The 15,139-nt window shown below is 36.6% G+C and overlaps 2 protein-coding genes across 2 annotated transcripts; both read right to left on the reverse strand.

The window, feature by feature from the left end:
* Nucleotides 1-1,397: 1,397 nt before the first annotated feature.
* On the reverse strand, nt 1,398-2,327 carry LOC105863105 (olfactory receptor 5AK3-like). The gene has a single exon (XM_012749858.2). The coding sequence runs from the start codon at nt 2,325-2,327 to the stop codon at nt 1,398-1,400; it is 930 nt and encodes a 309-aa protein (XP_012605312.2).
* Nucleotides 2,328-11,802: 9,475 nt separating this feature from the next.
* LOC105863104 (olfactory receptor 5AK2-like) lies at nt 11,803-12,732 on the reverse strand. Its single transcript, XM_012749856.2, has one exon. The coding sequence runs from the start codon at nt 12,730-12,732 to the stop codon at nt 11,803-11,805; it is 930 nt and encodes a 309-aa protein (XP_012605310.1).
* Between the last annotated feature and the right edge of the window lie 2,407 nt (nt 12,733-15,139).

The following is a 15,139-nucleotide window of genomic DNA, read 5'->3' on the forward strand; positions in this document are numbered from 1 at the left end:
CTGGAAACGTTGAGAAAAGTGGTGAAATCCATCCTGTTAAACTTCCCATTCGTTCCTCCTTACTGTTTGATTACTGAGAATTAAAATATGGTTCTCAGCATTTTTGTTTACATTGCTGGATGGGCATGCACTTGATATACATATATATATATATATATATATAAAATATTTTATCATATATTATGTATTTGAATATTGCAATATCTTTATTTCATTTTACTTTCAAATGGTGAGTAAACCAGAATAGGAGCACATATTTGAGCTCTAGATTTAAGACTGGAGTCCTGCATCAAATCTCATTCTTGGAAATTGAGGAGTATATGGCATTGATTCTGGGTAAATGAGTCTGTTCTATAGTAATACACTCTGCACTGGATTTTTTTATTTCCCTGAGATATACACCTGCAAGGGGTTCTAGCTAAATATTCAAGTTATATTTATCAATGATAACATTGATATGATCCAGAGCTTCCTGACTTCTGTGTCAATTTCCTAATTTGTTTGAGAAACTAAGGAAAGACGAAATTCGTCCCTAATGTCCCAATATCTATGAGCATTTACTCAATTGTCCTTTCTTTCTTCCTTTTTTTTTTTTGACAGAGTCTCACTGTGTCCCACAGGCTAGGATGCCATGGCATCAGCCCAGCTCACAGCAACCTCAAACTCCTGGGCTCAAGCAATCCTTCTACCTCAGCCTTTGGAGTAGCTGGGACTATAGGCATGTGCCACCATGCCCGGCTAATTTTTCTTATATGTTTTTAGTTGTCCAGCTAATTTCTTTTTATTTTTAGTAGAGATAGGGTCTCACTCTTGCTCAGGCTGGTCTCGAACTCCTGACCTTGAGTAATCATCTCACCTCAGCCTCCTAGAGCGCTAGGATTACAGGAGTGAGCCACCATGCCTGGCCTTCCTCTTCTTTTCTAAACATATTATGCAAAGAAATGGTCTTTCAAATTTTACTCTACAATAAGAAATAGATTTGCAGTAGAGAAGTAGCATGAGTAGCAGTTTCTCTCAAGGGAAGAACAAAAAGATTCCCCTCACTATGTCTATATACTGTATTTTTTGTAAGTAGTTATACAACATTGATTATGCACTTCTTTTTTATTAACTTTACTTTTTTTCTGATGGCAGACATTTAAAAAGATCTCATCAAACTGGACTAAATCAATTTCAAATATATCTTTTCAAATGCATTTTCTTTAAGAAATACGTGAATTAGAAGTTTATTTAATTAATCATTGAAGATGTTTTCTATATCTTTCATATGCTACTGATATGTTTACATACTGTCTTCGTGTTTCACAAACCATTGTTACATTTTATGAGGTTGAGAAATAAGAGAACATTGTTGGTTTGGTTGTTGAACCATGTTAAAATAGAAATTGAGGGTCAACTTAGAAACACTTCTTACCCATCCTTTTCAGGGCTTCAATCACATCTTGGTTTCTCAGGCTATAGATCAAGGGGTTTAACATGGGGATAATGATGCCGTAAAACACAGAAGCCACTTTTTCTTGCTCTTGAGACTCATCGGTATGAGGGTGTAGATACATGTAAGAGAGAGTCCCGTAGAAAATGGTGACTGCTGTCAGATGGGAGGCACACGTGGAGAAGGCTTTTTTCCTCCCAACAGCGGAAGATATCCTCAGGACGGCAGCCAGGATATATATGTAGGAAAAGATGACCACCATTACGGTGCACATCAAGTTCCATCCCACAAATACTGAGAGTAGCAAAATGTTGAAGTCGATACTGGAGCATGACAGGGCAAGAATTGGAGGTTCATCACAGAAAAAGTGATTAATTGTATTGGATTTGCAAAAGTTCAAAGAAAAGGTAAAACCTGTGTTTACAGAGGCATTTAGGAAACCAATGACATATGAACCAACTAACAGCTGAATGCAGAGTCTCTGGGACATGATAACTGGATAGCGGAGTGGGTTGCAGATGGCCACATAACGGTCTACTGCCATAGCAGCCAGGAGGTAGCAGTCAGTTGTTGCAAAAGTGCCGTAGACTAGTAATTGCACCATACATCCTATGAATGAGATGGATTGTTTTGTGCCTATGAAGTTTTTCAACATCTTGGGAGTGATGGCAGAGGTGTAGCAGAGATCAACGAACGCCAAGTGTTGGAGGAAGAAGTACATGGGGGTGTGAAGGGAAGAATCAGTCCTGATGAGTAGCATCATTCCAATATTACCCACTAGGGTGGCCACATAGATCACTAGAAATACCATAAAGAGGATATGCCAATACTTGTGTTGACCAACAAATCCCAGAAGAATGAATCCAGTCACTTCAGTGCCATTGTTTTGTTCCATGACTACCATAGATTAAATATGAGCTAAAAATAGGCAAAGAAAGAAGAGAAAGAGAACTGAGATCATAGTGATCCTTTAACTTACTCCAGATGGAAATAGTATAAGAATTGGTTTCATAGTGGATCAGAGTATACCTCTGCTACAAAATTGACTTTGATTTTAAAGGTTGATACTCGACGCCCAATTTGGACTAAGAATTTCATCTACAGTTTGGACAAATATCCATCGAGCAGTCTTTGATTGGCATTTCATAAATATATCAATTAAATCTATGAATCATCATTTTATTTAATTATAATTTCTTTTATGCACTATGCATTTAAATTGAAGTACCCCAATTTGCCTAAATAGTAATTTTATATCTGAAAATACTGACTTCTCCTTAGGGTTCTAGCTGATCTTGTTCCAACTCATCTCCGTATTCCCATTTTTCCCTTTCCCCTTCTTACTAACTGCCATGGCCATCCTCAATCATGGCTGTGTGGAGTTCTCTATAGAAGTATTTATCCAAGTGTCTATGCCAGTGATCACATTCCTTTTCTAATTCCTCATCAGCTATCTCGTAGTGATAGGTTGCAGATTGTCTAACAGGGGTCCTCAAACTTTTAAAACTGGGGGCCAGTTTACTGTCCCTCAGACCGTTGGAGAGTGCGGCGCACATTCCACACATGCCACTGTGGGCCCAGGAGGAGTCGGCTGCTAAGCAGGACAGGCAGCAGTGGCAAAAACACCCGGCGGGCCAGATAAATGTCCTCAGTGGGCCGCATGTGGCCCGCGGGTGGTAGTTTGAGGACCCCTACAACTGGTTTCCAATACAATTATCTCAGTGCCAAAATTTCTCTGTATTATATTTCTGGGAATAAAATTGTTAAATCTGAGTATATGCCCACATTTAACTTGACCAAGCATTGCCATTGCAGTGTACAGTCTGTGATGGATGCACCAGTGTCCAGTCCTGGTGGTCGATTGTCTGTGAGGATTCCCACATCCTCACTTCCTTTTATTTCACCATTTTTTTGGCCAGGAAAACAGGTATGATGTGATAGCTCATTTTTATTTTTCCTCTCTAACTGCACATGATTTTGATCATTTTCCTAGTATTTTAGGATATTAGTGTTCTATAATTTGCTTGTTCACATTCTTTGCAAATATTTCTATTGAGATCATCTGTAAATATTCTTTATTAATCCTAGATTTGAGTCCCTTGACAGTTGTTGACAAAGACCTTCAAACATTCTGTCTTCTATTAATTTTGTCTACAGTATCCTTTATAGACAAGAAACCATTAAACTTGAAATGATGATCATTTTTTTGCCTTATGGTTTGTTCTTTTGAAAAATTTAAATCCATTTCTTTCTCTAGTTCACTTTTCCAGTAGATACAAATGCAATAATCAAACATATTTCATCATGATAGTAGGTTGCTGGTTATGACTCTTGTTGAATCATGATACTTTATGCTATAGAGATAAATTGATAAATGTTTATTGTGGTTTCTCAATTTTTTGAAAAGAATACTAAGAGGATTGAGATTGACAGTAGTTGGTGTGTGTACCAAATATTTAAAAACTATTAAATGACTTAATTTCTATTTTAAAATCTCACTAAATACTAGAATCAACTATGTTGAATATCATTTATGTATGAAGACAAAATTTAAAGAAGACATAAAACACAAAACATGGAAAATTTATCTATATTAAAATAAAAATATCAACATTATAAAAAGACTGGATACTCAGCAGAAATTTACTCAGGTAAGTGTATTTTCAACACATATAAATGTCAAAAATTAGGATATAGTGTATATAAATAATTTCTATAAATTAACCCAAAGGAAAAATTCACAAGGGACGTAAACCAGATAGTTATAGAAGGAAAACCCAAATGATCAATAGAAATATAAAAAGAGAAACAAATCACTGTTAATCACATCATCACATATTAATACTTCATTGAAATAAAATTTTATGTCCACAGCCTAAAATGACAAATTTTGGTGAGAATGTGGAGCCACAGGGACTCACATATGTCTCTGGGAAGGTGACTTAGTACAGTCATGTTGGAGGCAAATTTGGATATATTAGAAAAAATAGACATGCCTTTATAGGGTTCAAACTTTCCAGTATATGTATATATGTAAAGAAATTCATAACTACATGTACAAGAATATACACATACGTATAATTAATATATGTATATTCATGTATATACATATAAGCATGAGAATGTTTACAGCAGCAATCACAGAAAAAATATAAACTACTAAATAAATTAGTAAACTGTTGCTGCAACATCTACAGATGGATAAATATTTCAAATGAAATGCTGAATAATAAAAGGCAAGTTGCAAAATTTAGATGGGTAGCTACACGAGTGGTTATATCATTTAAAACATAGTTTTGTACATCTTAAAGGGAGTGTAATAGTAGAAATTCATCATAAAAGAAAAAAAACTATGTTCCCAATATATCAGCATCAGTCTCATTTTCTCTAATGCCAGCAATGCCAGGCAGAGATCCAAAGACAAAGTGGCTGGTTTGAGGTAAGAACATGCCTTTATTGGTGGGGAGTAGAGCAAACTAAGTCTGCAGTTGATATGGGCTTCTCTGGTTCTTTCCAATACGTTGAGGAAAAGCAGAGTGTGTTAACTCTGTACTTATGGAATAATAAAAAACAAGAAATAATTCTCTTCTATTCTACATTTATTGAGGGTTGAGGGCCAATGAGTTTGTGTAAGTTGTCTCCTCATGTAAATTTGTTGTAAAATGTATTACATGTAGATCTTTCAGGGGGGTTTCCATCCAGTGAAGAAAAGCACTTGTCAAAATAACTGGAATAGGTCAGGGGCCACTTAAACTAGAACACTGATTAGGGTAATGACAATGAGCTGATTTATGTACACTTCCCAGCACAGAGCCAATATGAAATGTATACTCATAAATTCATCATAATAATATGTGCAAATATTGCATTAAGGGCATGTTATAATCCTTCCTTCATTCAACCATTCAATCATGTGTTCATTCACATTTTTCCCAGGTAACATTGTGCCCAATTCAGTTTCCTCACCCCATTTCCATTAAATCACCAGGGATGAAGTGATTCCTCCTGTGCTTGTGGTGAAATATGCTGGAACTTTGGCTCTGATTCTTGGCTCCACCATTACCTGCACACGCTGCAATGATACACAGCTTATGTTGAAATGGGATTTGCTTTGTTTAACTTACACCAAAGTTGCTCTTGGATTCTCTTTCTGCAACTGGTGCAGGCTGATTGCACACCAAGATCTCTCTCTGTGTGGTTATTCCCTGTTGGAGTTTATAGCCGAGACCTAAGGGATCAATATTCACTCCCTTGAGGCCTGAGGCTCCAGGGACTGAGATAGAACTGGGAAAAACAACGTTCACTAGTTATTTTATGCTGAAAAAAATTTAAGGTTTCTAGAGAGAACAAGTTTCATGTTACCATCATTAGGCACCTCTTCCTCCTCCTCCTCCTCCTCCTCCTCCTCCTTTTTCTCCCTTTCCAGTCTGCATGCCTTTCTCACTCCATCCCTAATCCCAGACAACCACTAATCTGTACCCCATTTAAAAAATTTTTCATTTAAAATATATTATATAAATGAATACATACAGTGTATAACTTTTTGGAATTGGCTTTTATGTCATTCAGTATAATTCCCAGGTGATTCATGCAAGTTGTTCTGCATATGGATGCTTCATTCACTTTTATTATTGTGTAGTATTCCGTGATACCACAAATTATTTCACCATTAACATCTTGAAAGACATCTGGGTTGATTCTAGTTTTTGTCCCTTACAAATAAAGCAGCTATGAGCATTTATGTACAGGTTTTTGTATGAACCTCAATCTTCATTTCACTGGAATAAACAGCCACGTGTGCTGGGCCCAGATGGCAATTATATATTTAGTTTGTGAAGAAACTGACAAACTCTTTGCCTGAGAGGCTCTATTATTTTACATTCCCATTAGCAATATATGAGTTTTCTCATTTTTTCTGCATCTGGATAGCATTTAGTGTTGTCATTATTTAAAGAAAAATTCTGGTCATTCTCATAGGTATTTGGTGATATTTAATTGTGTTTTCAATTTGTGTTTCTGTTAAATTATTTATTTGAAATTAGGACAGTGTATTAGGATAAACAAGGGTGGTGGCATAAAGTTTAACATTTTGATAATTACGTCCCATTTGTGTTTCCCATTCCATTTTGTTATTATTATTTCACAGCTGGAAGAAAAATTATGGAAGTTGTGTAATTAATACCTAGAATAACTTATTTTGATATCATGTTTCCCTATTTTTCTATTTCCTAAGCCATTCTAATACTGTTTTTATATACAGTTGGCACACATATTTTAAAATGTACCATAGTGGTTTAGATATTTTGAACCTAATGTTTGTGTTCTTAAGCACTATTCATATTATTGATCTTAGAGCAGAATAGTGAGATCCTTAGAATTTATGCTTTTTATGACTGCTGAGTCACTCAGACTTCTATGCCTTTGTTTTCTAGGTAAGTTCTTAATATCTATGATTTTTGAGGCTACAATGGAGTTCATTATGCTCTATGTGGCAAACAAGTAAGCCTAGATATATATTTACATAGATTTCTTGCCTTCTGCTAATAATTTAGAAATATACTGTCTATCCTGTAGCGCAATATTTGGACACGCATGAAGCTCTGACTCAAAGAGGGAGGGGAGGCAAGGGCAATATATGTAACCTTAACAACATTTATACCCCCATAATATGATGAAAAAATTAAATAACCACTCCCCCCAAAAAAATAAAAAAATTGAACCTTTTAAAATCCAGTCACTAAGGAAGTTATTCAGAATTTCTCCTTATGAGATCAATGTCTTCCTTAACATAGACTGTATTGCCCAGATATAGAGGCAAAGTTTCTGTATACTGATCTACATTCTTTGCTAGTCTGGTTTCTCCAGATATTGAAAAAATGCATGACTAATGATGAAAACACAAACTTGCCTTATTTTCCTTAGATTCATTTTGGAACTTTTTTTCTGCAACTGGTGTAGGCTGGTTGCTTCAAGTGGGGCATTTTACTTCAAAGGCCTGTGGAGATGGGACTTGTCCGGTGAGAATCTGAAAGTCTAGGCTGAAGTGAGCTCAAAAGATGCAATAGTCACTAGCACATCACAGTCTGATCAAGAGCTGATCTTCCCAGCAGAGAACACCTAAGAAATGTTGCAAGTGGCTAAAATGTAAGGATTTTTCATGCTGTGTTATTCTGTCTATGACTTTAACTTGTATCCTTTTCTGAACAAGTAGTTGTGAAGCCAAAAGACCTGAGTTTGAATCAAGAAACTCAGATTGATGGGCTAATAACAGATTTTGCAGGCCAAAGGGAGGAATGAGGTAGACATGTATGTGAAAACACTTGGTGACTTGTCATTGATGAGAGGACCTAAATTGGGTGTCACAATGCCACAAAATCCAGAGACTGCTTTCTACCATTCTTGGGACGTTCCTAGAGCCAGACTGTAAAGACATGTCAGAGGTGGCCCAGAGGAAATGGTGACACCCCGTAGGTGGAAGGGACCCAGGGAGAAAGCCTTTTTCCTTCTTTCTATCAGAGGACAGCCTCAGAATGGTGGCCAGGATGTATACGAGAACATGAATATCCCCCCAGTGAACACTAGGTGAGTTGAATATAAAAAAGATTATAGTGGCGTGGAGGTTCATTCTAACCTGAGTGATTCATCTTAGATATGTCCCTTGTCACCATCGGACATCTTAAGGACTCCACTGTACAATCCAGACATTCTCTTGACACTGAAATGCTGCCCCAACATCACTGAAGTGTTGGTAGATACCCTAACTTGTATCCAGATTTATTCATGCCGTGCAGTGATCCATAGCAGTGCAAAGCTAATGCAGACACGATTGATCCACACCTACTTCCAGAGAGCAGCATTATATGATCTTATGCAGCTCATCTGTTGTGTCATTCTCCATGATGTAGGTCCCAGCACTGCTCCCTAGGGCAGGAGATAGTCCATCAGACAGCCTGTTCTGAGCACCTAAAATATTGCTTTAAAATGTGTGATGTTTTGTCTCTCATTTCTTTATCATGTGCTTGTAAGAGGTTAGTGTGAGGCCAATTTAAATTGCCCCCTTTTCACCTTATTAAAAAGGATATGGCCAACACTTACTCAAGAAAGACATACGGATCTTTGAGTTTTGTGTGTTCTTGAGCATTTCAGAAATTAAGATTCATGGAGTTTAGATATAAAATTTGAGTATATGTTAACTGTTAGGTCCACTCTTTCTAATTTATACTCTACCACTTAAAATGGAATTTAATTGAAATCGCTTAAGGGGCCAACTATCCCTTTGTATTGAAATAGGGCTGGTCTCCCAAAGAGTTGCCCTTTTGCATATTGACTCTTGAATGATCCGACACTGGGGGTGAAAAAAGTGGTGGGTGAGTACAATCACCCTGATGATGTTCAATGTAAAGTCATAACCTTTTTGGGGGCAAAATGAATGGGTTATTAGAAACCACTCAACTTTTTTAATGTTTTGAAATTTTAATTAAATTTATATCATAACACTTAGTGTGCACAGAACTGGATTAGTCACAACCATGTTTCATGACACACTGTCACCATTGGTCACTGCATCACCCTATATAATGTTAATTACACAATCATTTATTAAATGCACCATCCAGTCCAAAGACTTGAAAATTATCTATAATGTACACCTATCAATGTACTCTTTTCCTGTCCCATGCACCTGCCTACCCTCATCCTTACCTGCAAGTAACAATGTTGTGGATGTTTTGTGTATTATTACTTTCATTTTTTGATTTCTAGATTTAACACACAAACATATGCACACATGTGCCTAACAATATGTTTTCTAGTTTTCCTACTACTGAACTTAATGAAATATGCTCTTCTATATTATTCTGGGATGTTTAATTTTACTCAACAGTACTAAAACCTATCTGTTGTGTTGTGGTATCAGTAGCTCATTCATTTTCACTGATGTTTAATATTCCATTATGTGGTCAAACCTAATTAATTTATACCCTCACCTGTGTGGCAGCCATGTGAATGATTTGTAGACTTCATTCAAAGGAGTGTAAATGACCAAGGAACTCAGATACTGACTAGAAATCCCTTGTGGTATTTTTGCCACACTTTCCATGGGCTACTCCTTGCCAATAATTTGGTGTAGCATGGATTTTTTAAGGCATACCCCTTCCTGGGAGACACAGGACTTCTTTGTCAGCCCATTTCGACTCAAGGATTTTTCAATAACTTTGTAGAATCTTCTTTACACTTCATAACAGTCTCACGTGTTTCCAACCAATTTTTTCTCCTCTTCTTGACTTGGGGTTAAACGTCCATCTTTCTTAGCCTTTCCCATTGCCCTTCCTGTTTCCTTTTACATACGCATGCCCCTAACAGAATGTTTGCATGTGTAATTCCATCTTGGTGTCTGCTTCTTAGAAGATCTGGACTAACACAAGCTGCCATTGGATGTTTGAGTTATTTCCAGTTTTTTTTTTTTTTTTTTTTACTATATACAATATTGCTATAAACTTTATTATACATGTTACTTGGTACAATTTTTCCTCATTAATATTGCATTCACTTCCTGTTCCTATCCTGTTTGTAAAAGATCGCCACCGAATACTTGCCACTTCCTCTTCCTCTGGTCCAAAGATGTCATTGCTATAGTGGCCAGAGTGATGTTCTACAGATTTCCAGATGGCCAAGGTCACATAGGCTATCCTGTGGCTGAGGAGAGGTAATATAGCCCTGGGAAGACCGGAAATGTATGCCGACATCTATGCAAAGAGAATGTACTTGCTTCTGACCTTGCTTCCAAAGCAGTGCCAGTACATGGTACTTGAGGCTGTCATTTCTAGTTATGATAGCACATCTGGCACAGCAGCTGAGATTGGTGCTTCCAGTTGGCTAAGATTGTAGTAGTCTACCATCTTCCATAGTCTGTTTGGGTTTTGTAGGTCCTGGGGATATGATGGGGACCACTACCTTAGCATAACCTATCTTACAGATTGGCACCATTTCACTGCTTTGCATTCCACTTGGGATGTTTCTGAGATACTGTCATGCTTACTCTCCCTCCAAAACCCTTGCCCTTTGGTGGATAACCATTACCTTCTTCCCCTTAGCATCACTATATTTGGCAGTAGTCTGACCTTGTTCCCTACCATGCTAATCAGTTATCTACACAAAAAATCGTATTAGACGTTGAGGAGTAATAGATGAAATGTGTAATTTTTCTGGTGGGGAATGATGGAGACTTCTCTCATGCATCCACTGCCAAAATTTCCCATTACTCCTCTGGGTTAAATGACAGCTCTGCCCATACCCTCTGTGGTGTCTATAGCTCCCCTATGAGATTAGATACTCTGCCCATATGTCTTCTGTGACATAAACACACACACACACACACACACACACACACACACACACACACACTCAAATCCTTGATTTCAAAAACCAAAAGAAAATAACACCATTAATAATAAAAAATAAACAATTCTTGGAGAACCCTGATGGCTTGCTCAAGTTACCAAGCTGGTTTCATGTATATTATTCCATAACCTGTGTATTGAAAAATCTAATAATGTCAAGACACTAAAGATCCAAGGGATTGGATCACTTGTGTCCTGTTACTCTTTCATTTTATCCTTCTGCATATAAAAGGACAGGCATGTACTTTAAAGTTTCCTTCTGTGCTTTTATTTACAATAACACTTTGATGTTGTTACAGGCAGTTGCTTCTCCCAATCATGTCAGCAAAACTCTAGCTCCTGCTTCCGTTTTCAACACAGAAACAGCTGTGCTGGACTGCAGCTTACTACTTCCAACTCCTGTAAGAGTATTCTGTCTAGATTTCTGGTCTTTCCATTCTGTTTTCATTTGTTCATTCATTTTTTCAACACATATTTATCGAGGAACTACAATGTGCTGAGAATATGCTGGAAGTTGGAAATCCAATGTCGGGCAGGTTATTTTCCTCATCTTTACCTTTCTGTATTGGTGGGAACATGTGTCTCTCCTGATGGATTGTGCCATAATTCAAAGTCAAAAAATGATGGAATTAATCATCGGAAAGAAAGAAGGTCCTTATAGCATTTCCCATGCAATTACGCATCTCTCCAACTATCCTTATAGAGGGAACATTCTCCTTTAATCTATTTATGCCTGAATGGTGAAGTCAGAAAGTTTAAAACAAGTGTAGTGTCAGTATGTCCTAAGAAGCATTTTTCTGTTCCAGGATACGTTTCTGTGATAGTTCTCATAATCTAAGAGCTTACCTACTGAAAGAAGTAACATTCGTATGTGATGTTAACACGTCGACTATTTTAGAAACATTAAATTTTGGTAGACCATCTGTACTGAATAATGCTTTGATGTGCTGAATTTTAATAATTGGATCCGATCTAAAAGAACGCTTTTCTTACCACTTTTAAAGCTTCTTTCACCTCCTGATTTCTCAAACTATAAATCAGAGGGTTCAACATGGGAATCACAATGGCATAAAATATAGAGGCCACTTTCATATTCTCCTGGGGATGATCAGAATGAGGCTGTAAGTACATGTAAGAGAGGGTTCCATAGAAAATGGTGACGGCCGTCAGGTGGGAGGCACACGTGGAGAAGGCCTTTCTCCTCCCTGCAGTAGAAGACATCCTCAGGATGGCAGCCATGATGTATATGTAGGAAAATATGACAACCAACACGGTGAACACCAAGTTAAATCCCACAAAGATGACAAGCACCATGATGTTGATGTCAGTGTTGGAGCAGGAAAGGGCGAGAATTGGGGGAACATCACAGAAAAAGTGATCAATGCTTGTAGACCTGCAGAAGGACAGTGAAAATGTAAAAGATGTGTGTACAGAGGCATTTAATGAGCCCATGGCATATGATCCGGCTACCAGTTGGATGCAGACCGTTCGGGACATGATTATGGGATAGCGAAGTGGCTTACAGATGGCTACATAACGGTCCACTGCCATAGCAGCCAGGAGGTAACAGTCACTGGTTGCAAATGTTGCATAAACGAATAACTGCAGTGCACATCCCCTGAGTGATATTGACTTGTTTTCTTTTGTGAAGTCTTGGAGCATCTTGGGTGTGATAGCAGAGGTGTAACAGATATCAACAAAAGCCAAATGTTGAAGAAAAAAGTACATGGGTGTTTGAAGTCTGGAATCTGTCTTTATGAGTAGGATCATTCCAATATTACTCACCATGGAGGTGACATAGATCAGAAGAAATACAATGAAGAGGACATACCAAAACTCATGTTGGGCACCAAATCCCAGAAGAAAGAATTCAGTCAATTCAGTGCCATTTCCTTTTGTCATGGCTACCAAAAATCTAGAAAGGACCAAGAGAAGGATCAAGAAGAAAAGGGAAATCTTTGTGACTTCTTGAAATAAAAGGATTATTACATTTGATGCCACTTTTTTTCACTTGTATTTTCATGGCAAACACTCACAACAGGGTTTACTACTTTCCAAATATTTTTTTTTTCTTTTTTCTTGACAAGAAGCCATGACGTAAACAGCAATATGTGAGCCATGGATTTACTTTAAAATGAAAAATACTTCATAGCAGAATACTGACTTTTATTATGTGATATGAAGAATCATAGATTAGCATACTTTTTATTATTAAACAGATACTAATATTTGCATAAGACAATATTCATACACAATTTTCTTTTGTTTACGTTTCTAGCGATCTATAGTCTTTAGTAGTCGCTTATTTTATCATTTAATCCTGGTTCAAACTCTTGAAACTAGTATAATTAGAGAGAAGAATTTTCTGAGATATGTTCATGTTTGAAGGCTTTGTAGTTGGCACTACTATCCTTTTGGCAACTCCAATGCAGGCAGTTCCCTTCACAAGCCAGATAATCCTCTCCTTCCATATATGTGAAAGAGGGATAAGCTTGCATTTCTCATGGCATCTTTTTTCTTTTTAGTTATAGCCTAGCTTAAGCATAACTTAAGCTAAACTTAAACTGTCATCTGGTAACAGTTTGATTAATACATAATGATAGCTTCTTTTAAATCATAAATCTCTTTGCTTTTTTACTTCTGAGTGAGGCTCTCTTTGCACCTAGTTGTGTACAGGGCCGAGATGTATTCATTCCTTATTTTTCATATACTGCAAGTCCTCTAATTCTCTGATTCTAGTGCCTTTATTCAGAAACACCATTCCCTATTGCTAAGCACTGCCCATTGTGGAGAAATGTATCATGGATTCTTGGTATGGCAGAAGTTGGCTTCTTGTCCCTCAATACATAGATCTTTTCTTCTGGTCACAGAAGTAAACCATACTTCCAACACAACGTGCTTATATATGTGGCCAAGAAATCATTTTCGGACCAACGGAACACAGGCCAATATAATACATGCTACTTCTAGGCCTGAACCATCTCCCTGTAAAATACTACTGTGGACCTTATAAACACTGCATATAAGTATGAATTCAGATATAAGAATAACTTCAGTTACACTGAATTTATAAACATTTTTTTCTTTCTTCAATGTAAAATTAATGTTAGCTTACTGTGATGATTGTACTTTGTAACATTTTTAATTTTTTAAACTTTTTGACTATCTTATAAGAACACAAAATAGTCAAAAAAGCTTAAAACATAAATAATTGTATAGCTGTACAAAAATATTTTCTTTATTTGTATCCTTCTGTAAGCGCTCCTCTATTTTTAATTGTTTTTTAAACTTTTTTGTTAAAAACTAAGACAAAAATACATACATTAGCCTAGGCCTGTATGTAGACAAAAATACACACAGGGTCAGAGTCATCAATATGTCTGTCTTCTACTCCTACATCTTGTCCCACCTTTATAGCAATGCCTTTGGCAATACCTCCTAAAGGATTTTCCTGAGGCAATTTTATGTTTAACTTTTTATAATAAGTAGAAAGATTATTCTCTAAAATAATAATAAGAAGTATAGTGAATACATAAACTAGTAACATAGTCATTTTATTATTATCACATATTATATACTATACATAATTGTATATCTTATACTTTTATATGACTGGCAGAATAATAGGTTTGTTTATACCAGCATCATCACATACATGTGAGTGATGTGTTGCACTGTGATGTTACAATGGCTATGATGGAATGAGGCAGTAAGAATTTTTCAGCTCCATTATAATCTTATCGGACCATTGCTGTATATGCTGCCCGTTGTCTGAAACATCATTATGCTGTGCGTAACTCTACAGCTGCAGTAATCAACACTGCAGTCTCGGTGGAGGGATGGACACAGAAATGAAGCAGAATAGAGAACCTAGAAATAGATCCACACAAGTAGAGCCAACTGATTTTTGATGAAAAGACAAAAGACATTCAATGGAGAAAGGATAGTACTTTTAATAAATGACACTAGAGCAATAGGGTACCCATAGGCAAAAAACCCAAACTCAATCTAAACTTCACAATTTACATAAAAATTAACTCACAATGGATGATAGATTTAAATGTAAAATATAAAGCTATAAAACTTTCAGAAGGTAAGATAGGACAAAATTTTCAGGTCCTAGAGCTTACTGAGGAGTTTTTATACACGACATCAAAAACACAGTTAATAAAGGGAAATAAATAAATAGAGCCTCATCAAAATTAAAACATTCACTTATTAAAGCAAATTAAACATTTGCTTGTTAAAGACCCAATTAAGAGGGGAAAAATGTGGTACACAGAAAGAAAGTATTTTCAAACCACATATT

The sequence above is a fragment of the Microcebus murinus genome, chromosome 4 (assembly GCF_040939455.1).
Source record: "Microcebus murinus isolate Inina chromosome 4, M.murinus_Inina_mat1.0, whole genome shotgun sequence".
Taxonomy (NCBI): domain Eukaryota; kingdom Metazoa; phylum Chordata; class Mammalia; order Primates; family Cheirogaleidae; genus Microcebus; species Microcebus murinus.